Source organism: Jaminaea rosea (genome assembly GCF_003144245.1).
Source record: "Jaminaea rosea strain MCA 5214 unplaced genomic scaffold BDZ90scaffold_1, whole genome shotgun sequence".
Lineage (NCBI taxonomy): Eukaryota > Fungi > Basidiomycota > Exobasidiomycetes > Microstromatales > Jaminaea > Jaminaea rosea.
The window spans coordinates 2,459,411-2,481,253 of record NW_020289975.1 but is presented as its reverse complement, the minus strand read 5'-3'; the positions used below and the strand labels follow the sequence as shown (position 1 = coordinate 2,481,253).

At 59.0% G+C, this 21,843-nt stretch overlaps 6 protein-coding genes across 6 annotated transcripts; 4 read left to right on the top strand and 2 right to left on the bottom strand.

Moving 5' to 3' along the window:
• Nucleotides 1–801: 801 nt before the first annotated feature.
• On the bottom strand, nt 802–4,281 carry BDZ90DRAFT_225563 (hypothetical protein; the record flags this gene model as incomplete). The annotated part of the gene is made up of 1 exon (XM_025504674.1): nt 802–4,281. One exon carries the CDS (start codon nt 4,279–4,281, stop codon nt 802–804), a length of 3,480 nt encoding a protein of 1,159 aa, XP_025365553.1.
• Nucleotides 4,282–5,096: 815 nt separating this feature from the next.
• On the top strand, nt 5,097–6,328 carry BDZ90DRAFT_229930 (HAD-like protein). Its single transcript, XM_025505275.1, has 3 exons — nt 5,097–5,638; nt 5,710–5,764; nt 5,833–6,328. The coding sequence occupies exons 1-3, from the start codon at nt 5,288–5,290 to the stop codon at nt 6,294–6,296; spliced, it is 870 nt and encodes a 289-aa protein (XP_025365552.1). The 5' UTR covers nt 5,097–5,287; the 3' UTR covers nt 6,297–6,328.
• Nucleotides 6,329–7,726: 1,398 nt separating this feature from the next.
• On the top strand, nt 7,727–12,179 carry BDZ90DRAFT_28688 (hypothetical protein). The gene has a single exon (XM_025509468.1). It carries the CDS (start codon nt 7,837–7,839, stop codon nt 11,968–11,970), a length of 4,134 nt encoding a protein of 1,377 aa, XP_025365551.1. The 5' UTR covers nt 7,727–7,836; the 3' UTR covers nt 11,971–12,179.
• Nucleotides 12,180–12,185: 6 nt separating this feature from the next.
• BDZ90DRAFT_229927 (Pkinase-domain-containing protein) lies at nt 12,186–14,990 on the bottom strand. Its single transcript, XM_025505274.1, has 5 exons — nt 14,663–14,990; nt 14,435–14,578; nt 14,165–14,352; nt 13,855–14,093; nt 12,186–13,786 (listed from the first exon to the last, which is right to left on the bottom strand). Exons 1-5 carry the CDS (start codon nt 14,761–14,763, stop codon nt 12,392–12,394), a joined length of 2,067 nt encoding a protein of 688 aa, XP_025365550.1. The 5' UTR covers nt 14,764–14,990; the 3' UTR covers nt 12,186–12,391.
• Nucleotides 14,991–15,759: 769 nt separating this feature from the next.
• BDZ90DRAFT_277354 (hypothetical protein) lies at nt 15,760–19,757 on the top strand. The gene is made up of 2 exons (XM_025509001.1): nt 15,760–16,216; nt 16,279–19,757. The coding sequence occupies exons 1-2, from the start codon at nt 15,817–15,819 to the stop codon at nt 19,725–19,727; spliced, it is 3,849 nt and encodes a 1,282-aa protein (XP_025365549.1). The 5' UTR covers nt 15,760–15,816; the 3' UTR covers nt 19,728–19,757.
• Nucleotides 19,758–20,042: 285 nt separating this feature from the next.
• BDZ90DRAFT_229925 (putative PDA1-pyruvate dehydrogenase alpha chain precursor) lies at nt 20,043–21,703 on the top strand. Its single transcript, XM_025505273.1, has 4 exons — nt 20,043–20,166; nt 20,277–20,573; nt 20,644–21,063; nt 21,141–21,703. The coding sequence occupies exons 1-4, from the start codon at nt 20,089–20,091 to the stop codon at nt 21,603–21,605; spliced, it is 1,260 nt and encodes a 419-aa protein (XP_025365548.1). The 5' UTR covers nt 20,043–20,088; the 3' UTR covers nt 21,606–21,703.
• Nucleotides 21,704–21,843: the final 140 nt, after the last annotated feature.

The window sequence follows — 21,843 nt, the reverse complement described above, 5'->3', positions numbered from 1 at the left end:
TGGCTTCGCTTCTCAATGCATCAACTTCGCCATGGCGCAACAATCTCAGCATCCCATTGACGCCTCCGACTGGCACAAGGCTTATCCCATACCAACCCCGCCACCCGTGCCGAGCGTGACGCCCGATGAGCTCGCAGCCATGATGCTCTCTCAGAAGGAAGAGCATGGGCCGGGCAAGTCATTTCTCGTCGTGGACGTGCGACGGGCTGATTGCAAGGTAGGCGCGAGCTGCTGAAACGCGACGCTCATTGACCATCGACTGATCACGTCATGTTCATCTTCGACGACCGCAGAGCATGATTCCCACAGCGGTCAACTTCCCCTCGCACTCCCTCCCGCACTCGCTGCCCACCCTCCTCAACCTCCTGTCGGCCCCCTCCTCACCCGGTGCAACACATCCTCTTCTGCTAGTCTTCCACTGCAATTCCTGCAAAGGCCGAGGACCACGTAGCGCCGCCTGGGTGCGCGACGCTTTGCGAGCTCGTGAGGGCGAGGACGGCCGACAGATTGAAGTTGCGATACTAGAGGGAGGATGTGAAGCGTGGGAGAAACGCTTCGGGGCGAGGAGGGTCGAGGAAAGGGGATTTGAGCATTGGGGCATGCGAAGGCTGACGGAGGAGGAGGATCTCAAGATGATACAGTTGTAGGCTTGTCAGGCTGGAGATGGGACGGCAATCGAGTAATGAATTACGATGCGACAGAGGGCAGTCCAAAAACAGAGAAGAGAAGGGGGTAACACTGGAACACAAGACCCAAGGTAGATGTCCGTATGAGGCCACAACACGATCCTTGTCAGTCTACTTACCTGGCAGCCACAACACCGGCAGAGGCGACCCTCATTCTGCCGGGTCCAGCTGCAAATCCGTTGCCGTACATCTGCATCGGTCCACGCGCTCCCCTGCGTCTCTTGGCTGCGTTCCAATCAGCAATAGCTCCGTGCGTCGACGCCATGCCCGCGTAGGGGCCAATAGTGATGTTACCGACACTATAGTCGCCGCCGTCAAACTCGTCATCGTCGTCCGACCCGCTGATGTACGGGAGAGCACTAATGTCATCCGCGTCGTCGTCGTGACTGCTGGTGGGACGACCCCATCGGCGAACAGAGATGTCCGAGTCTGAGCTTGAGGAAGGAGAGGCATCTCCGGCTACGTGGCCGTAGCGAGGCTTGATGGGGGGAGGGGCAGGCTGGTGGTGGTGGCCATGTGACTGAGGTCGAGCAAGACCAGAAGAGAAGGCCCTCTGACCAGTGGAAACGGCCCGCCTGCCATGCTGTCTCCTCACCTTGCCGCTGCCAAGCTTGCTCTGAGACTGCGCAAGGGCCTGCCTCTTAATCGCCAAAGCCATCAATGCGCGGTCAACCTCCTCGATGCAAGACATAGATCGCGCAGTCTTAAGGGCACGTTGCGAGCTCTTGCCCCTCAACTTGCGCACATCGCCCGCCGCAGCGACGGCAGCCGCCACCTCAGGAGCATAGAAGCTCTCCGAGCTGCGCGCGAAGATGGCTTCATACTCGCTGAGAGCGGTGGGCTCGGGGACTGCAAGCTGCTGGTGGTGATAGTGCTTCTCCTCCTCGGCCTCGCACTCATAGTCAGAGACATCGCTCGTCTGACCACGAATGCTCTCCTTCCTGACGACCAAGCTCGCACGAGCAGGTTGAGCTACCGAGGAGAGACCGCTGACTTTGCGGACCTCGTACCCGTCCGAGTCGATGTAGTAGTCCGGAGAGTCGCCAACTGCGAGAGACAGTCGCTTCTCCTGCAGTTGCTGCTGGCGAAAAGAGCGTTGCTTGCGAACAGACTTGGGCAACTTGTGACCGTGCGACGAGTAGCTGTGCCCGTCGAGCGAGGCTACGGAGGAGCGATGCCCCAGGCGAGGGGTAGCAACACCTCCCATGAACTCATGCGAAGCTGCGGCCCTGAGATTGCGCTTGCTCATGGAGGAGCGCAGTGTCGCATTGCTGTTGGAGGAGCGCAATGTCGAGGCGCTGGACTTGTTGCGCAGAGCGCGATAGTCCTCGTCGTCACTCTCCACGAAAAAGTCTGAAGGCAGGTCGTTGGTCAGAACCATGGGAGACTTGAGCGAGCCTTGGTAGCCCAGCTTCGGCTCGCCGACATAGCCAAGACCGACCTCATCCCCACCGACCATTGTGGCGGCTTCCATGTCCGCAGCTTCGCGTTCTGCAGCAACGTTGTCGTCCTCCTCCTCGATAATGACGTTGCTGTCCTTCATCCAATCGCGTGGCCCATTCGCAGCGTCGAGCCAGCTGTCCAGGGTGGTAGCGGGTGCGAAATTGGGGCGAATGCTTGTCATCCGCTTGAGAGAGTTTTGAGCGCGAAGCATGTACTCATCGCGAGTGAGTGATGAGGGAGGGGTCTCCACCTCCTGCGAGCTGATGCTGCTTGGGCTGGACGGCTGAGCTTCTCCCGCTACTACCTCGACCTCCTCCTCCTCTTCGCGGTCAGAGTGGGCGAAGGTGGAGGAAGGAGCCGGGATCTCAATGCTCCTCGGGCTGAGCAGTCCCTCCGGCACCGTACCAAGCTCACGCTGTGAGGCGGTTGGGCTTGGCCATTCTGCGTCCCAGCTGCCGGTCCACCATGTCGTCACCTTGTCTTTCACTGCGGCTTCCCTGTCTTGCGCAGGCGGCGCAGAAGCTCGACGATTGAGATCATCCTCATTCAGAGCTTGGACTTGATGTTGGCGTTGCAGTCGGGCAAAGGCGCCCAGAACGTCGGCCGCGTTGGATTCGGAGACCGGTGTGAGGCCGGGGGCTACAAGTAGTTGGCGACCAGGTACGGTGGACGAGTGACCGGCGATGGGCATTGAGTGAAAGCGATCCATGGGTGCAGATCTCCTACCCCCACCAGCTCCCATGCCAGCCATTCCTGGTGTCTTTGGGGTCGAGTTGGTGGACTGGCTCGCATACATGCCGAGGCCGTATTGTCGAGGCGGCCAGGCAGGCATCGGAGGGGGTCCGTCTTCGGGCGAAGAGTCTTCCTCGCCGGACGTGACATCGCAGGCAAAACGGCGACCCTTCTTGACGCGATGAGCACGAGGCACTTCTTTGTCCGGTGCGCCGATGGTACCTTCGAAGTCGGAGTCGTCGGGAACCGACGTAGACTTGCGGCGGATACGAGTTGACCACGAGGAGTGCTTCCCCTTGCCATTGCTAGTGCTGTTCGTGAGGCCGAGGGCGTGCAAAATGGCGCTGGTTGTTGACTTTGTGCTGCTGGTCGTGTTGCTTCTCGATGCTCCCTCTTCAACTATCTCGCGAGCTTGCTCCTCGTGACTGAGACGTGCCTCAAGGTCGAGCGTGGCACCGCGCTCCGGTTGCTGGAGCGCCTTCTGAATGAAGGTTGGGCGTCGGGGAGCATTGGGACGAACAGCGCCGGCTCCATCGACCAGAGGGGAGAAAACGACGGGCTGCATCTCTAAGGGTCGGTCAAAGAGCTCCCATCCCTGCTGACGTTGCGGGCCCCCGGGAGCATTTTGTCGCCCATACGATGGGTAATACGTGTTGCTGTAATTGTTCTCCGCAAAAGAGGGCGGCATTGCGGGAGGGGGTCGCTCCGGGAAGACGGCCGCAGAATACGAAGGCTTCTGAGTGAACAAGATCTCAGGGATCTCGCTGGAGGGGCTGAACTTGGAGCTGCCAGCCCCAGGGCTCCAGTTACCGGAGAGGGCTTTCTGCTTTCTTGACCGTGTAGGACCCAGACTTGAGCGCTTGCAGAGCCAGGCCAGGCCGAAGAGGACGGTCGCACCGCCAATGATGGATCCAAGAATTACAAATACCATGAGCGGCGTATTGTGAGCGAGCGAAATCTTGTGTGGTGTTGATGTCGCTGAAGCTGCACTTGCCTCTGCTGTTGAAGCAGAAGCCAAAAGAGAGGAAGATGACAGGGCATCCAAAGAGCTTGAAGCAGCTGCGCTTGTCGCAGAGAGCGAGGACGACATATCGTCACTCGTACCGATGGTCGAGCTAGGAGAAGGGGTGGTGCTAGCACTCGTCAAGGCTTGCACCGTCGAAGACACAACCTCTGTCTGACTGGCAGCTGACGACGAGGCAGGCGATTGCGCCGGAGCAGAGGTGGACGATACCGCCTGAGCTGCGGGAAATGCTGCGCTCGAATCAGCCGTCGGCGTCGACTGAACTGCGCTTGAGGCGACGACCGGCTGAGAGGCTGCCGCCGTCGAGGCAGCAGGAGCCGCAGAAGAGGGGGACACTCCTACTCTGGCGCTGGCATGATGCGACGAGTCCGACGTGGCGACGACCTGAGGCTGCATATTAGCCGGCTCGATCGCCCTCGCAGCGAGATGAGCAGCGTGTCCATCGTCGTATGCTCGCTCCTTGCCTTTCCACGACGGGAATGAACGCTCCCTCTGGCTCTCCTCGACGGCTCGCTGTACCACGTCGGCCACGAACGACAGGCCTCGACGAGTACTCAGACCTTCAGCGTCAGCCTTCACCTTAGCGCCCACCTTGCCGAGTCGAGCTCCAGGATTCCTCCTCACTGGCGTGCTTGGCTCTCCTCGCTGCCATGATCCTTGAGGTGACGCCATATGTGAAAGGAGATGAGTCGTCCAGACGACTCAGAGATCGGGGTTGAATGATGAGGGGTGGTCGGATACGCGTCAAGCGCACCAACGGGGACCAGCAAGGCAGCTTTTGTCACGAAAAGAGCTCCTGGCTCTGCTGACTTCAAGCTGTCTGTCAGTCGTGTGAAGTGACTGACGGCCTTTCTCAAAAAGGCTGCGTCCCAGGGTAGGGAGTGGGAGCGAAAGGGCCGCGACTGGAGGGTAAAAGAGTGAGGTGTTGGTAAGGATGAGGATCAGAAAGATGGGTGGTATCTACGACCAATCCCATGACGCTTCGATGCTGCGAAGATCAGTAAACTCCACCATCGCAATGCGGTAAGTACCATCTTGCTGCCGCGTAGAGATTCTTTGCCCGCCGAAAGTGACATGGCGCGTCAGATGGACGATGGTTCAACACGCGCGAGCAGCGGCGGCGGGAGCGGCAAAGGGTCATCGCAGCGATTCAAGCTCGTCGGGGGCTTGATTTGCCGTATTGGTGGTGAGTACGTACTCGCAAAGAGCAATTCGTGAAGTCGCTCTTTGCCAAGACGTCGAGACAGAGTCGATGAGGACAAGTTGTTGGTTCATGGGCTAAAAGCTGGACCCCGAGACGCGGCAGCCGGCCGAGCTCAGGCACGGGCCACCGGCTGGAGCTTGATCGGATTTGTAGGGCCGGACCGGCGATTCTCGTCTTTCCCTTCTTCTCCCTCCTCAGATGTGCAATCCGAGGCCAAAGAACATCAAGCTCGTCCTCTTTGACATCGGCGGTGTCGTCGTCGGATCACCAATAGCAGGCGTTCACATTTACGAGCGGCAATATGGCCTGCCATTCAACTATCTCAATGTAGCGATCACGGCTCGAGGACGACAGGGAGCTTTCCAGCGGCTAGAGAGGAGTGAGATCGACCTGTGGACTTTCTACCATCAATTTGGGGAGGAGCTAAGCGCAACGGAGCAGCTGAATGAGTGGTATACGGCATATTGCAAGTCGAGAGGCTTTGAGATGCCAAAAGAGCTGCCCACTGGCCATCGCGTTGATGGCAGAGAGCTGTTTGGCATCATGATGGTGAGCAATGCACGCGAGACAGGCTAGGTGAAGCAGCGACTGATGAAACAATCCCGCCGATGCTCGCACAGAGGCAAAGCACGAAGCCTGATGAGAAGGTTGTCAAGGCAATACAGAGATTACGTGGTGAGAACCAGCCCTCTAGCTCGATACGCGTCACCAGGTATCTGACATCCCACCGCCTACTCTGCCAGAGACGAAGAGGTTCAAGATCGCAGCCTTGACAAACAACTTTGCTCCGCCAACATCCATGGCTTCGTCACCCTCTTCACCCTCATCATCACGCGCGCCCACCCTCGACGAAGAGCTGCAGCACCTCGGCCTAGCCAAAGACGTCAACTTCATCCGCTCTCTCTTTGATGCTTACTACGAGTCAAGCGTCGTCGGCTCCCGCAAGCCAGAGGCAGCCTTCTACGAGTACGCTCTCCGGGATCAGGGCGTCAACGCGACAGAGACGGTATTTCTTGATGACATAGGGCCCAATCTGAAGGCGGCACAAAAGATGGGAATCAGGACGATCAGGGTTGAGCTCAAGAGCAGTGTACCGGCGTTGATGGAGCTGGAGAGGCATACAGGGTGTCGCTTGATCGATGAGGATGTGAGACAAGAGGAGAAGGGTAGAACAGCAAAGAGTGCGGCGAAGGACACGAAGCTGTAAAGATGTCAAGACCGGGAGGGATGGCGGCAGGCTAATGTTGTCTAAGATCATGTCTTGAATATCTCGATAGCGCTGCAATCTTACCCCTCCTTGCTGTTTCACCGTGACACCCGCCAGCGTCTCCACATCCTTGCTCATCGCTGCGCGTCAGCGGAGCGCCCTTCTACCGGCCGAGGTGGTGAACGATGAGCGACCATTTCGAGATCAGCGACAACCCGCAACAGAACCTCATTGGATGTGCCAGGATTTGCCTGATCGGGGGGGCCGGCAGAAATGGCGTAGTGGCAAGTGCGCGCCACAGCACAGCACACGGCAGGCCGGCTTGCGAAGGCGCGATGACCCCATCTTTGGTCAGTCCTACGGACCTCCGGACTCTAGCTCACGCGGGGTTCCCCGCTTCGTACCATTTACCGGTCTCTGATCCACTGCAATGGTCACGCTGCACTGTCTCTCACAACGTCACGGTCTCTGCTGTTTGTTGAGGATGTCTCACTGATCGACGACCCCGCGCAGGAGGCGGAGTAGAGTAATCGTAGCATCGATCGTAGACGGCTTGTCGACCTGCCGTCGCAATGGCCGCGGCCTTTCGTCCTCACTCTGCTGGCCATTACAGGCTATCCGAGACTTGCGGCCCCCATTATCTCACCGCCGCTCTACTGCTACCCGCATGTTTGTAGCCTCAGTCAGGACGACGCGATGCAATGCAGCTGTACTCTGATTTGTCGCGCGCTTGCTCACGAGAGACATGAGTATGAGGACATGGGAACACGAGGCGCGGCCATATATCGCTGCCACCATTGACCCAGCTATGGTAAGCATCGTAGGCAAGGCCTGGCCTTCCCTTGTCAGTCTTGGAGATCGACAACGGCGACGGCGTTTGTACGACGGCACCCAGGCATTGGCTTCACGAGAGGAGCATGCTGCTGCGACACAGCTTCATCTCCCTCAGAGCGCGACCCACTCACTGCCCCTCTTCAGTCCCTCTGCTGACTCTCAATCGTGTGTCTTTTTCATCTTCACCCGCTGCCGCCTTTTGAACGGGCTTGCCTCGTCTGAATCCAAGAACCCTTCGCTTGGGTGCCGTTGCCCCGGCCGCCTGCTGTCGATCTCAGGCGCACGGCCAGCTGCACGTATTGGGCGCAGCCAGGCAGTCGTGCGTCCAGCGAAGTCAAAGGCAGTGGGGCCAGAGGGGGACAGAGCGCGACGACTGAACCGCGTTTCATTTCTTCCCGACCTTCCGAAGCTGGACGAGCACCTTTGAGGAGCGGAGGAGTAGGGACCCTCTGCTTGGTCGGCAACCATCTTCTCATCTCGTCATAACGACGACGTGGGTGCGAGCACCGACTTGTTGCGATTCGGCCCATTCCTCATCAACGCTCGTCTTTCCATTCCATTTGGTCTCCTCATCCTTTCTCGTTGGTTCATCACTTTCTCCTCCTCTCCACTTCATTTCCTCATCCGGCGTCAGGGCACGACATCATCAATCCCGACGATTGAGCATTGCAGGACGGATCGCGGATTGCGGATTGCGGATCTCATCATGGCCTCGTCGTCAAAGGCGCCGGCGCCCGTGTCGTCGACGATGCCAGGTAGTCGGAGCGGCCGAACCCCACATTACCACGACGATGCAGCAGCGAATCAACCACCAATTGCTTTCCCATCTGTGCCGGTCAAACATGGCAACTCGTCTTCATCTTCTTCTCCCTCATCACCTACAACGACGTCAACTCTTTGGCGCTCCCGGAGCAAGTCAAGAAAGAACTCAGGCCCGCCCTCGTCGCCTACCATGCTTCAAGGCCCCATTCACCTCATCGATGACCGCTGGAACAGTCCGCGTCGAGCACCCAGGCCTCCAGCAGAGATGTCCGAAGCAGGCAGGTCGCTAATGTACTCGCTACCCGCTATCGATCTCGGTGCTCCCAGCCAGAATGGGCACCTCAAAAGGCTTGGTACCTCCTCAACAGCCGCAGGAGACGACGAGCCGCCGCTGCGCGTCGCGTCTCCCCTCAATCTCCCAACCATTCAGCCTCGCGATGAGAGCATTGGCTGCCTTGGCCACTCGAACAAGAGCAAGGGCAAGTCCAGGGCCGTTGACAGCACTCCACGCTCTCCAATTCAACGCGCAACATCGCCTCCAACTTCACCGCGAATGTGCAACTCCAGCAGACGCGTTGCGAGTCCGACCGTCGTAGGAGCGTCGCCTCCGTCACCTACGCGTCGAAACGACCGGAATGTAGGCGTTTCTACCTCATCACCCTCGCCTCCGAAGATCAGAAAGCGGCCCTTGCTGCCGATGGCTTATCATCACCAGACGCCGCAAGCCCTGCCTGGATCCCCGACATTTGCAGCTTTAATTGCCAGGGATCGACAACTTGCCTCGCCTTCGCCCCTTTCGCCGAGAGTCATGTCGCCCTTCGGCACTGAATCTACGTCAGCTGCTGTTACTTCTGCCGCTTCATCAAGGCCCTTGTCGCCGGGAAACGAGACTCCGCTCGACAAGCCAGAGCTTCCTCGACCATTGATCCCAGCCAATCAGCAAGAGATGGGCGTCATCATGGCGGCGGGAAACCATCAGCGACGCCGCAATCGCAGCGCAGGTGACATCCTGGACTTGGCCCAAGTAGGCCTCACACGGCGACCGAGCAACCAATCAACCTCTACGACGCTTTCGCGCGGATCTCCAGTCAATCGACCAAATGGACAGCGAATTCGCCTCAATTCTCTGCCTTTGAACACCCTCGAAGGCGCCTTGCCACTGTCTGCCCCAGCTTCAGCAACGGCGACAATGGCTCCAGACGGCTCAAGCACGCCTGCGCAACCTTTGTCGACGAGCCACAGCGCAGACAATTTCCCTCGAGCCATGCATCGCTTTCCATCGCAACGCGATCTTTCTTCCTCCTCGCAGCGACAGCTTCGGTCGTCCAGCAGCAAGTCTTCGCTCCAGCAGCTACGTATGGCTATGCCGACGGGTTGGGCGAAGGGATTCTTGAGAAAGACACCTGCATCACCCTCCACCGCTGGCGCTGCCAATACAAACAGCGAGGAAACACAGCAAATGAGCGCGACTCCGTCACCCAATCGTGCCGAGTCCGCAAGCAACCGCTACCGACCAGGAGGTGGATCGCCCTTTAGCGTATGGAGGAGACAGCCGAACGCAGCCACCGTAAACGATGACGATGATGAAAGTTCGCTCTTCGGAGGCCCATCTCACGAGGACGCTTATGACGGAACGCGCTCGCCTAACCCCATGCTGAGCGGATCACAGCCGCATCAGGCCAAGGCGCGTCAACGTCTCCCGAGCATCGAGGGGCCAGAAGAGAACAGCCTCTCTGTCAATAGAGTCAGATCGAAGCGTAGCCTCAAGAGCTTACGTGACAAGGTCGCTAAAGCGGCCTCGCCCAACAAGGTTCTTCCACCTCCCTCTTCGCCGCCTCAGTATCATTACAGGCCCGCTGCGAAGTCACAGCCTACACCGCCGCTGCCCAAAGCGCACGTACCGGCTCGGATAGCTACCGACTACGGCAAGCTCCCCAAGTACGAGTTAGCGTACAACAAGCCTCTGCCTAGCCCTCAAGGCCCCAGCTTCCTCACTGACCTGCAAGGGATGGTCGACTCGTCGGGAGACAGCTCCTACAGGTCCTCTGCACACAAGCCTAAGCAACTGAGCTCGTCCAGCGATGGACGCTCGGCAGGCACCAACGCAAAAAATGACTTAGTGCAGCAGCCTCTGCCCAACGTGGCAGTCGAAGAGGATTTGCGTGCTCCTGATCGCCCATGGCAGATTGACACCGTCATCAATCGGGGATCTCCCCTCTTTGCGCATGAGGAAGAGGGAGGCGTAGCAGGTGATGCCTTGCGCGCTGCCGGTGAGAAGGAGCTAGGGCCATTTGCCGCGACTTTGCCAGCTAGCGCACATCAGCACCGACCTGATGAGATCGCGACAGGCTCCGAAGAGTGCATGCAAGAAGGAGGCGCCCCGCTCGAGAAGCGCGAGGAGGATTTGCAGCGGCAGCCGCACGCAACAACGGACGCAGAGCCTTCTGCTCATCCTGAGATGCCCTCGCGCGATCGTCACGATTCGCAACCTCACCCTTACTCATCCGCTTCTCGCCACGCGTCGCATCGCACCAGGGTCAGCGGCACTGCTAGCGCCTGCAGCGAAGATGTCGAGGCTATGGCGCACATGGACCTCGGCGAGCTGCTCGAAGGCTACCGCAGGAAGAGAGACAGCGTGAATTCCGTTTCTGGTTCACACGAGCCGGGAAGCGATCAGCGTGTGCCGCACCCCTACACGTATGTGGCCGCCGCTTGGAGGGAGAAAATTCGAGCCGACGAGGAAGCGCGAAATCAGGAAAATGACGATCATGAAGACGTTGCTGCTCTACAGCGTGGAATCGGCACCATGCAGGCGTCGACTATTCCGACGACGACGAAGCCTGCGTCTCGTCCTGCATCCGGGTCAAAAGCCGACCCTGCAGCTATGAGACCGATGAGCAAGCCCGTATCGATGGCCTCGTCTTACGGAACTTCCTTCGATGGCGATGTCATCTGGGACGGCGCGTCGACAGCCATGTCGACGTTGGCTGAGCTTACTGCTGCAGACGAAGAGGAAGAGGAAGGGAGGCAGCAGGCAGCAAGAGAAGTACAGATTGGAGACGCCGACAGGACGCAGCTTCCAGAGCAGCAAGCAGCCGATGCTGCGCCCGCCTTTGCGAAGATCGACGGCTCGATGTCAGCGAAGGAGACTGCGACCGCGCACGCTGAGGTTCAGCCTCTGCCAAGGCGACGAGCTGGTGGGCATGCCTTCCGCTTCCCTCGCCCGCCAGGACAGACGAACGACGGCAGCTTGTCTGCCCCTGTGACTTCCGCACAGAGCGACACAAGCTCGGCGCTGGCGTCTTCGACAGATCGACCATCAGACGGAGGGGAGGCCGCGAATGGGTCTTCTCAAGGGCATCATGGTCATGCATCAACGCCCTCTCTCTCTTCGTCTGTCTCCGCTTCGACAGCTTCGCACGCCACAACAAGCACGACGAGCGGTAGTGCAGGTCACCCCACGTCTGCGCTCGCGATGACAAGCATGACAGCACCAGTCACAGCCTCGCCGAGCCTTCCGTCGGCGGCGGCGCCGATGCAATACGGGTCTGCGCCTTCTTGGATCTCCCCTGTCTCTCCGAACGACGACAAGAGCGGAGCACGATCCTTCGTCTCACCAACCGTCACACCTCCCCTCCCATCGAGCGCTATCTTCTCTTCCTATCACCATCAGCCTCCAATTCGGTCAGCTCGCTCTCGCACCGAGTCGGGAAAGAGCCACAAGAGCACCAGCAGTCTCGGGTCTAGCAGTGTAGCAAGCAGCGCGGCCACGGGCGCGACAGAGTACTCAGCCAGATTTGTGCAGGCACTGAGTAATGCGCGACATCACGACCAACATCAGATGAAGCCCTTGACGCCCGTGGACAGCGAGCCTGTCGATGCGGAGCAAGTCAATGTGCGGAGGGACGGCAAGGAGGAGAAAGGGGAAACCGGAACTTCGACGGACAAGTCGCCTGAAGGGACGCAAGCGCAGGCGCAAGCGGTACCTTCATCGTCCTCTATGCCAGGTCATCGTCGTCTCAAGTCGTCAATTGACCTGCTGGAGAAAGCGGGCATGGCGACGATTGGCGAGCACTGAGCTCGGAGGACGATTTACAGGCGGAGCGATTCTATGTTACGTTCGGGAAGCAATGTATTGCCGGCTTGCACACAAAGGGATGGCAAGGAAGCAGCGGGGACTTGTATGTACAAATTATTTGCACCTCAATGTAGAATACGTGGAACTAGCTCGCAGCAGCCGCAGGCCGAAGAGCAGACAGGGAAGGCCCCACTTCGAGGCGAGGCAAGCAAACAAGTAGGCAAGCGATTGGCATTGATCTTGTGCGACTAGAGAAGCGCTGAGAGGACGAATGATGTTGAGGAGACATGGGTTTGGAATGAGAAGCGTGAAGCTGAATCGCGTGTTGATGTGCGTGCATGGTATCGATGACGTCCCTTTGTGGGCGGGAGCGTCTTGCATCGTGAAGAAGTGGCGAGCGCAGTCGAGCCCCTGGCTGACCTTACTGCGCCCATCCCTGCGCCTCCTCCTGATTTCCCTCGTCTCCCTCTCCCTCCCCGTTCATAGCATGGAAGACTTCAATCGCAAAGGCGTTCGAGAAGCCCCTCGTCATCCTCTCGCACTCCACGAGGGCCGCACAGAGACTGCGGATCGAGCGTTGCGCAGCTCCTTCGTCCGCATCTGTGGGCGCTGAGCTTCCTGCACTGGCCCTGCGTTGGTGATGTTGAGAAACGGCTAGGGAGAGCTGCTCGAGAACGGGAAGGAGAACCGTGTCGAGGGCAGTGACTGGTTCTTGGTCCTGAGGAGGAGGCGGTGCGGCTCCTTTGCCATTGGGAGGACCTGCTCCTACTGACGCTTCACCGCTACTGCCCCCACCCTCGAGAGCATCAGGGGAGTCGTCTCCCCCTCTGAAGCCTGGCCCACCATACACCTGGCGTACTGACGGCGGCGGAGCTTCGCCGGCCGAGTCGCTGCTGCCACCCCCGCGGCGCCTGCCGTCAACATCGAGACTCATTTCCTCCATTCGTCTCCTCTCGGTTTCCATTTGGATACGACGCTCCAGCTCGTCGTCCTCATTGTCATGCTCCGTCGCTGCGCGGCGCCCTGAGCCCCCGCGAGACCCTCCTTCGATGGCGGCAGAGTAGGCCTCTGCAGCAGAGCGATACCGGCCATGCGAGCCTTGTGGCTGAGTTGACTTCGACGGGCTGGTCTGACGTTGCTGTGGCCCACCGTAGTCCCTCGCTGCGACGGGCTCAAAACCTGACCCGGCAACGTTGTGCACGGAGGGGTCCTGACGGCCGTACTGGTGCAACGCCGGCTGGTGTTGCTGCTGCGAAGTGACGCCCGACAGCCCAGGACGAGCGAGTGCTACACCCGGTCGCACCGTCCCACCGTTCGATGACCCTCCAGACGATCCAGACGAACCTCCTGTTCCAAAACGCCGCCCGATGGTCGCATTGCGGGGCACTGTGCCCTTCTGCGGCGTCGTGTTGGGCGTAAGGAAGGTATCGGACGAGGCTGTGCTTGCCTGTCTCGCTCCACCAGCTGCAGGGGCGACAGGCAAAGTAGGCTCTGTCCTCCTGACCGTCTTGTTCTTGACAGTACCAAAGTCCCACAAGTCATCCTCCCCCTCCTCATCCTCGTCGTCATCCCCACCATCGTCGTGGTGCTCATGGCGCTCTCCTCCTTCCGCCCTCCACCGCGCCAGACGGTCGATCAGTTCGATGAGCGTAGAGGTCTTCTTTGCATTCTTGATGAAGCGATGGCGCAGCAAATCGCGGGCTGAGGGGCGGCTGGCGGGGTCTCGCTGCAGGCAGAAGCTGACGAATTCGCGGAAGGGCTTGGAGAAGCTGGCGTCTAATTGAGGTGGGGGGTTCTTGGGGATGAGGAAGAGGACCTGCGTACGTGCAGAAGTGAATGGTCAATTCCACCCCTCATCGGACTCAAATTTCGCCGCCTGCTCACCTTCATCGGGTGCAAGTCAGCGTATGGCGGCTCGCCCATGGCCAGTTCGATCGCCGTGATGCCCAGGCTCCAGATGTCCGCCTTGAAGTCATAGCCGCTCTGCTTGATGACCTCCGGACTCATCCAATAGGGCGTGCCGACAAAAGTATTCTTCTTCGTCATCGTTGCCGTCAGCTGACCCGAGACACCAAAGTCTGCAAGCTTGACGTCGCCGGATGCCGAGAGTAGGACGTTGGCGGCTAGCAAGAAAGGATACAGTCAGCGGCTACATTTGATGCACCCACCGCTCACCATTTCGCAGTTGCCTCACCTTTAATGTCTCGATGGAGCTTGCCCTGCGCATGAAGATATTCCAATCCCTTGAGCAGCTCACGCATAACGATGGCAATGTAGTCCTCCCTCAGCCTGCCCGGCTTCATAAGGTCAGAGCAAGATCCTCCTGAGCAGTATTCCATGACAATCCAAAGGTTGGAGCCCTTGAGCCACGACCCATGATATCTGTGCAGGAACGGGTTGATTTGTGAGCCATCAGCTGACACACATTTGAGGCGGTGCTGTGCACTGTGACAGTCCTACACACTTTGTGACATGCTCGCTATCCAGCTGGCTGAGGATGCTGATTTCTTGTTGGATGTCGTCAATCTCGTCTTCAGCATTCTCCAGATCGATGACCTTGATGGCGACTGATGCACCTGTTGGCTTGTAGATGCCGCGATACACTTCACTGCGCAACGCAACGCAGCACCAGAGAGTGAAAGTGGGCGATGGTCAGTCATGATTTGAATGATGGCTACCTCCTGGAACTCACCCGAAGCTGCCCTTGCCAATGCGCTGCTGTCGCACGTAGTAGTCTTCCGGATCAGCGCTCTGCGGAGGTGGCTGGCCCGCATCTGCATGGTATCCGTTCATGATGGGTGGAGAAAGGTGATGGTTGGCCTGGCCTCGACAATGGGCTGCCTGAATGCTATGTTGCTGGAACGCGGCTCAGTGGTCTGGTATGATGGGAGGGGAGCACGAAAGGGCCGCGTGAGCCTCTTGGTTAGGTTCGTGTGATGATCAAGATGAAGATCGGGGTTCGGACACGAGAGAGGGGTTCGACCTTGTGGCAACTAGTCGGTTGAGAGAGTCGATCGATGCAAGCAAGCGGACCGAGCGAGCGAGCAAGCAAAGCACACGCGAGGCCAGGCGAGACAGGCGGCAAGCCGTCGGGGAGACCTCGACTGCGTCATGAATGCAGTGCACACCCACTACCACGCTACGCACTCTCAGAGGGAAGAAATAGGCCGTCGACATCATGGCGATAACTTTGTCTCCGCAGAGACGAAAGGAGTGCGGCGAAGCGTGTCCAACAATGTCCAGGTCGTGCTTCTTGGACCGCTCCACGAATGTCCGGCCATCCCTCGTGATCGGTGCTCCGCGGCGGGCACGCTGCGTAGGAGCAAGGTTGGCCTCCTTTCCTAGCACGGCCCGAAGCCTCGCCGTGTTGACTTGATCGCTTTTGCGCCATCATCGTTCCTCTGTTTGCTCATCCTTGTCTCATTCAAGGCTGTAATCGTTGTCTCGTTCAAGGCCCTACCAGGTCTCTTTGCCGTCCTCAGCCCTGCGTCACGCACGTACGCACGCCGCGTAGACGTGGGCCAACACGAGTGTTGGTTTCACCCGTCTGCATGGTTTTGGGCGCCGAGACAGGGGCGCAGCGGCGGATTGAGCGGACAGAGAAAGCAGCGTGTGGAGATCGAGAGTCGAGGAGGATAGGGGCCGCCGCCGCCTTTGCCGTGCAGCGAAAGGGTAATGGAGCGTGCATTCGCTGTTCACTCGACCGTCATGCTCACTACCACCACCAACACGCTCATCGCCGTGATCAGCATTCAGCATTGGCATCTGTCTAGAGCGGCACCCCCAGCGACTAGCTAGCATATAGTCTCGTCTCCCGCTTTCTCCTCGTGTGCGGCGGGCGCCGACATGTTCGCGCCTCCGTTTCCTTCCTCATCACCCGCTCCGCCTCAGGGTCCAGCATCACCATCACCCTACGGCCAGATTGGCCTGGGGCCACCGCGATGCCACCCACGTCAACGCTCGCAATCATGGGATCGCTCAGCTGGGCTTCCACCTCGTCCATTTGAGATTGACGACTATGCTAACCTCGATCAGAGGCTCAGGTCGCCATCGCCCTTTGGAGCAGCTGAACGACCTCAGCCAATGAATGCTGTCAGCAAGCATCCCAAGATCAAGCTCGATGTCATCCTCAACAGTCCAATCTTCGAGGCCGGAGGTGCTATCACTGGTCGGATAGAGCTCACCTGCGCTACTGGTCAGAAGTTGAGGCTAGGCGACATCGCAGTCGAGCTCGAGGGATTCGAAGGTGAGCATGCTGCGAGATACGCATGAGTTCCTACAGTCATTGACACCCTGCGACTTCCGCAGAGCTCACGTCGCGAGATCACTCTGCAACGCAAGTGTTCCTATACAATCGAACACTCTTCCAGGGCCAGCACCTTCCACCCTCAAACGCAGTCCTTCCCTCTGCGCCTCATCACGGCTACTGGTCTGCTCGCAAGGGGCGCACCACATTTCCATTTTCTTTCCGCCTGCCGTCGACAACGCCGTCTTCGGTTGTCTTTGCAGGCAATGCCGCAGTACGTTACGTCGTCAAAGGGCTAGTTCAGGCGTGGTACCAAGAGTCCAAGTCCATCGTCGTCACCAAGAGCGAGGCAAACGTGGTCGAGCGATGGGACGACGAGGACCTCGCTTTGTACAGAACGCCCGTTGACAATGTCGGAGAGACCAAGCTCTTCATGGGAGGGAGTGGTAGCGTTTGGGTCGAAGCTGGGGTAGAGCAGTGCCTGTTCATGGCAGGCGGCAAGGCCATGATCCGACTGGGCATCAGGAACGCCTCGAAAAGGGACACGTCTGGCGTCATTGTACATGTCATTCGCTATTTGACGCTCGGAGAAGGCGGAGGAGCCTCCGCTAAGGGGCCCACTATCACCGACATTGTCCACTCGCAGCACTACCGCGGCCAGGCATTTGAGTTTCCGTCAGGCTCAGAGGTCGTGCTAAACGTGCCCATCGACATTCCCCAGGAGACGCGGACCATTCGCAAGACGAAGCTGTTCCAAGTCAATGTCGGCCTCGTCGTCTCGTTACCCATGGGTACATTCGCCAAGGATCTAGATGTCAAGCTGCCGGTCTTTGCCGCCCATCCAACGAGCCTCCAGCATGCATGGGATGGCACTATGAACGATGTGCACCGGAATCATACGCAGGATCAGCAATGGGCTCACGAGCATCTTGCACACCATCATCAGCATCACCAAAACCACTATCATCATGCGCATCATAGCCCCATGCAGCTGCCGCCGCGCTCACAGTCAGCCATGGGGCATCACGGCTCGCACGTCGCCTTTCCTGCAGACCAGTCAGGCAGAGGCCCATCGCCGGCGCCTGTCTCGCCGAGTTTTGTCGACCACCCAGGCATGGTCTCCCTGCCCCAGTCTCCTCTGCCATTCTCTGTCGCTCCAAGCGATCAACAGCAACCACAGCAGCACGTCAGCTGGGATGCAAATGCGCAAGGCTGGGGCGCGAGCCAGTTCACGAGCCCTCAGCTTGGCCTCTCAAGGCCAGCAAGCGCTCAGCCAGACCTCCAGCAGCATCACATCCAAGCCTTTGCTGCCGCCTCTTCGCCAGCCCCTGTCGAGCAGCCGTACCGTGCGGCATCAGTCGAGCCGGCAAACTTTGCCTCAGCGTCACCGTCACAGGTATATCAGCAGACACCGCCCGCTCACGTGCAACAGCAGATGACATCGCTTGCACCGCCTTCGCCGCAAGCAGATGGCCTCTCTACAATTGCAGAAGACTCAGAGTCGGCAGGCAATACGGTCAAGAGCGTATGGGCCCTCGGTGGAGACCGGACGGGCGCCAAGAGGAGCGTCTCGCCTGCTGAGGTAGAGCTTTTCGAGCGCTTGGTGGACGAGGACAGGAGCCAAGATACACCGCCAGCTCCACCTACCGTTTCCAAGGATATGGGTCGCAAGAGCGTTACGACTATATTCGAAACGACACCACCACCACAACCTGCGGCCAAGCTAGCTGAAGCGCCTGTCACGCCGCCGAAGGAGACGGTTATGGCGAATGTGCGCAAGCCTGCTGCCCCCGCTGCTTCATCGAAAGCGGTCGGCCCCAGCAGCAAGGTGGAAGCATCGGGAACTAGGCAGCCTCTACGCTCGTCAGCGACGGCTCTTCCGATGCCTGTGGAGACTCCCGCTCGTCCAGCAAGCGCTCAAGGGCAAGGACTCACTGCACTCGAGCAGCGACTGGCTTCCTCGAAGATCAGTGCAAGCGCGAGCAGCTCGCCACAGCCAGCAACATCTCCAGCCCGTGAGCGAGTGCATTCGACCGAATCAGCGACCGCGAAGGGCACGACGGGCTTGCGAGCAGCAGCTGCGGCCAGACAACAACAGCAGGAGAGCCAGAAGGATCCCATCACCGAGCAGAGCGTACCTACCCCTCAAAGCAAGACCCTCGCCGCGGTCCCCCCTGCAGCGACGGGCAGTAAAACTCCCTCATCCAGCTCCGGAAACAGCGAGCGCAAGGTTGTCGACGATGGGGAAGCTCGCAAGCTAGGCAAGGCAGCCGTTCGTCGCGTGGGTGGCTGGCTGGACGAGACTCGTTCGCCAAAGGAGCAGCCGAGGACGCTGTCCTCCTCGTCGAGATCACCTCCAATGACAAGCAGCGCGATAGACACACCAAAGACGCCAAGCTCTAGCGCTTTGCTTGGGGACAGGGCAATTCCGAGCAGTAGCAGCAGCACGAGCAGCATTGCGCTGGGCGGCGGGTCGCTTCGACGATCAGCATTGGCACAGAGTGCGACGCAGGGCAGTCGTGCCAGTGAGGTAGTCGGCGGGAGCGCGGCCGCTAGCTTGACGCGCTCGTCTAGTGGGTTGGAGGCCTTGAATCGCTATCGGCAAGCGACGGCGGGCAAGATTCCGAAGCCCAAAACCGAGAACAGCTCCGCTACGGATGTAGAGAAAAAGAACGTCTTCCCTGCTTCAGCCTCATCAAGCTCTGTCAAGTCAACAGCCACTGCAAACTCGTCCGCCTCGTCAGTCAAGGTGGCCCCGGTCTTCTCGCGCAATGTTGGTCCTGCTCAGCCCGTCGCACAGCTCGCCTCAGCAAAAGCAGACGAAACCACGGACAGCAGCGACTCCCCTACTGCCCGCAGCTACGACGTCCGCTCCGCTCGTGGAGGAAAGGGTGGACGGGTCGCCTCAGCTGCTAGCCTGTGGGCGTCGATTGCAAATGGGACGGATGGGAAGCTCCCCGTTCCCTCGTCTTCCTTGGGCAATGGCCTCGCCTCGTCTCCATCTCTTGATGGCGTGAGCTCATCGATGAGAAGAACGACAGTCAATGCCCGCCCAATGGCTAGGCGTTCCATGAATGGGGAGGCGCCCCCGCTGGATTTCACAAATCGGGAGAAGGTGGATCAGGAGATCAAGAGAAAAGAGGCTGAAGAGGAAGAGCAGGAACAGAGGAAGTCGAGCTTGAGTGCATCGAGCGCCTCGCCATCCACTCCAGCTCGCGTCTCTCCCAAACCTGTGCGTCCTACAGTCGTCAAGCCAGCAGCAAATGCGATGCCTTCCGCCTTCTCTGGGCATCCCAAGCCCAAGGCGCCGAGCAATAGCGCCGCTCCACAGATCACGAAGCGCGGTGCTGCTCCATTCCTGAACACGACAGCGCCTAAGGGTCAGATCTCGTCAGCGGCCTTGTCGCTTCCTGGTGGTGGTGAGGATGAGAAGTCGGTCATGGGGCGCGGAACCACGAAGCCGGTTGGTAAGGGGAGGATGGACGAGTTGAGGAGTATGTTTGCAACGTGAGAATGCTTCAATGCCGCACGGACTTTTTTGTATTGCTTGTAAAAAATCTTATGACTTGATGGTAGTGATGAGCTTAAGACTGAGGATTGACCGCCTGTCCGCGTCTGGGCGGCGACGTTGGGGACGGAGCGGGTTGAGCCGTGGCTTGTTCCAGTTGAGGCCCGCTATCCGTCCATCGGCCAGGGCGCCGCCCGCGAGTCGAGTCGAGTTCCCAACAGGCCGACGAGGCGAGCCACGCCAGGGCAGGACGGCATCGGCACGGCGAGACTCCTCTGGACTGGGCAACTTGAGCTTTGAACCTCTCACCTCACCTCATCTCGATTTCCCCTCGTCACCACCATCATCATTCGAGCGTGCGCAAATGGCTTCGTTCGCTAAGTCAGCAATGCGCCCCTTGGCTGCTTCGAGCGCCGGTATGGCTCGTATGGCCGCTGCTGCTGTGAGTGTGAGCGGGCCTGGTTGTATGCAACGACCAACTCTAGATCTTCTCGTCGTCCAATACCACCCATTACTGACCCTCATCATGACCGCCTTCCATCTACGTCGCAGCCTCTTCGCCGCACCGCCGCCCCCGCGCTTGCACGCTCCGTCCACCTCACGGCCGATTCTGCCTCTACCTCGTCTTCTCCCCCCGAGTCGCACTCCGAGCCCTTCAAGGTCAAGCTGAGCGAGGAGTCGTTCCACGTCTACAAGCACGACATGCCTCCCCTCGAAATTGACACGACCAAGGAGCACCTCTTGCACCTTTACGAGGAGATGGTCAAGATGAGGAGGATGGAAATGGCTGCCGACCAGCTGTACAAGCAGAAGCTGATTCGCGGCTTCTGTCACTTGGCTATCGGGCAGGTGCGTATCAAGCCCCAATCCGGTCCTGATCGCTGTATACTGACATCTCATTCTGGCCGCACATTCACAGGAAGCCGTCGCCGTCGGCATGGAGTCGGGCATGAAGCCCACTGACAAGCTCATCACCGCATACCGCTGCCACCCCTTCACTGTCCAAAAGGGCGGCTCTATCAAGGGTGTCATTGCTGAGCTCTTTGGTCGTCAGGCTGGTGTCTCCAAGGGCAAGGGTGGCTCCATGCACATGTTCACCCCAACCTTCTTCGGTGGTAACGGTATCGTCGGTGCTCAGGTGCCCGTCGGCGCTGGTATCGCCTTTGCGCAGCAGTACTTGGGCAAGCAGGACGCCGTCTTTGCCATGTACGGTGATGGAGCTTCCAACCAGGGTCAGGTCTTTGAGGCGTACAACATGGCTCAGCTGTGGAAGCTGCCTTGCGTCTTCGTCTGCGAGAACAACAAGTACGGAATGGGCACATCGGCGGAGCGCTCGTCGGTACGTACGCGTCGTGAGGCAGCTGCAATTCAACGTCGCTCACTCTCATCCTTCTTCCCCCTCGCGCCGATGCACAGATGAACACCCAGTACTACACTCGTGGTGATGTTATCCCCGGTCTTCAGGTTAACGCTATGGACGTCCTCGCAGTCCACGCAGCCACCAAGCACGCTTCGGAGTACACCCTTGCAGGCAATGGCCCCCTCGTCCTCGAGATGGTCACCTATAGGTACGGCGGTCACTCCCTTTCCGACCCCGGAACAACCTACCGTACCCGTGAGGAGATCCAAAAGATGCGCAGCGGCTCCGACCCCATCCAGGGGCTCAAGAGCAAGATCCTGGAGTGGGGCATTGTCGACGAGCAGGCGCTCAAGGGCATCGACAAGAGGGCCAAGGAGGAGGTAGACACCGCCGTCGAGGAGGCAAAGCAGAGCCCTGAGCCTGCGGAGAAGGAGCTGTGGACTGACATTTGGTACCCTGGATCTGAGCCTGAGTGGATGAGGGGAAGGGAGAAGGAGGAGATCCACTACTTCAAGAAGTAAGCCACGCCGTGAGCGTAGGCGGCCAGGAGCGGTGTTCAGACGCAATGTAGACTTTCCTTCTTTCTCATGATCAAAATCTTCATCGATTCGATTTGTCACTGCTTTCACCGCCCATTCGCGCTCAGCCAGCACGCTCGCATTATGCTGCTCGCGGTATCGGTCGGCTCCACAGCGATGCCACGACACGGCACGACACATCACATCGAAAGGCCTGTCAGCTCGTGTATTACTTCAGGCG

Bases quoted from the DNA above. Each gene is read 5' to 3' on its own strand.
- BDZ90DRAFT_229930 (XM_025505275.1), top strand. From the start codon at position 5,288: ATGTGCAATCCGAGGCCAAAGAACATCAAGCTCGTCCTCTTTGACATC. The intron at 5,639-5,709 runs GTGAGCAATGCA...ATGCTCGCACAG, and splicing joins AGCTGTTTGGCATCATGATG to AGGCAAAGCACGAAGCCTGA. The intron at 5,765-5,832 runs GTGAGAACCAGC...CTACTCTGCCAG, and splicing joins GGCAATACAGAGATTACGTG to AGACGAAGAGGTTCAAGATC.
- BDZ90DRAFT_229927 (XM_025505274.1), bottom strand. From the start codon at position 14,763: ATGAACGGATACCATGCAGATGCGGGCCAGCCACCTCCGCAGAGCGCT. The intron at 14,094-14,164 runs GTGAGGCAACTG...CTTTCTTGCTAG, and splicing joins GCTCCATCGAGACATTAAAG to CCGCCAACGTCCTACTCTCG. The intron at 13,787-13,854 runs GTGAGCAGGCGG...GCACGTACGCAG, and splicing joins CTGACTTGCACCCGATGAAG to GTCCTCTTCCTCATCCCCAA.
- BDZ90DRAFT_229925 (XM_025505273.1), top strand. From the start codon at position 20,089: ATGGCTTCGTTCGCTAAGTCAGCAATGCGCCCCTTGGCTGCTTCGAGC. The intron at 20,574-20,643 runs GTGCGTATCAAG...GCACATTCACAG, and splicing joins GTCACTTGGCTATCGGGCAG to GAAGCCGTCGCCGTCGGCAT. The intron at 21,064-21,140 runs GTACGTACGCGT...GCCGATGCACAG, and splicing joins CATCGGCGGAGCGCTCGTCG to ATGAACACCCAGTACTACAC.
- BDZ90DRAFT_28688 (XM_025509468.1), top strand. From the start codon at position 7,837: ATGGCCTCGTCGTCAAAGGCGCCGGCGCCCGTGTCGTCGACGATGCCA.
- BDZ90DRAFT_277354 (XM_025509001.1), top strand. From the start codon at position 15,817: ATGTTCGCGCCTCCGTTTCCTTCCTCATCACCCGCTCCGCCTCAGGGT. The intron at 16,217-16,278 runs GTGAGCATGCTG...CGACTTCCGCAG, and splicing joins CGAGCTCGAGGGATTCGAAG to AGCTCACGTCGCGAGATCAC.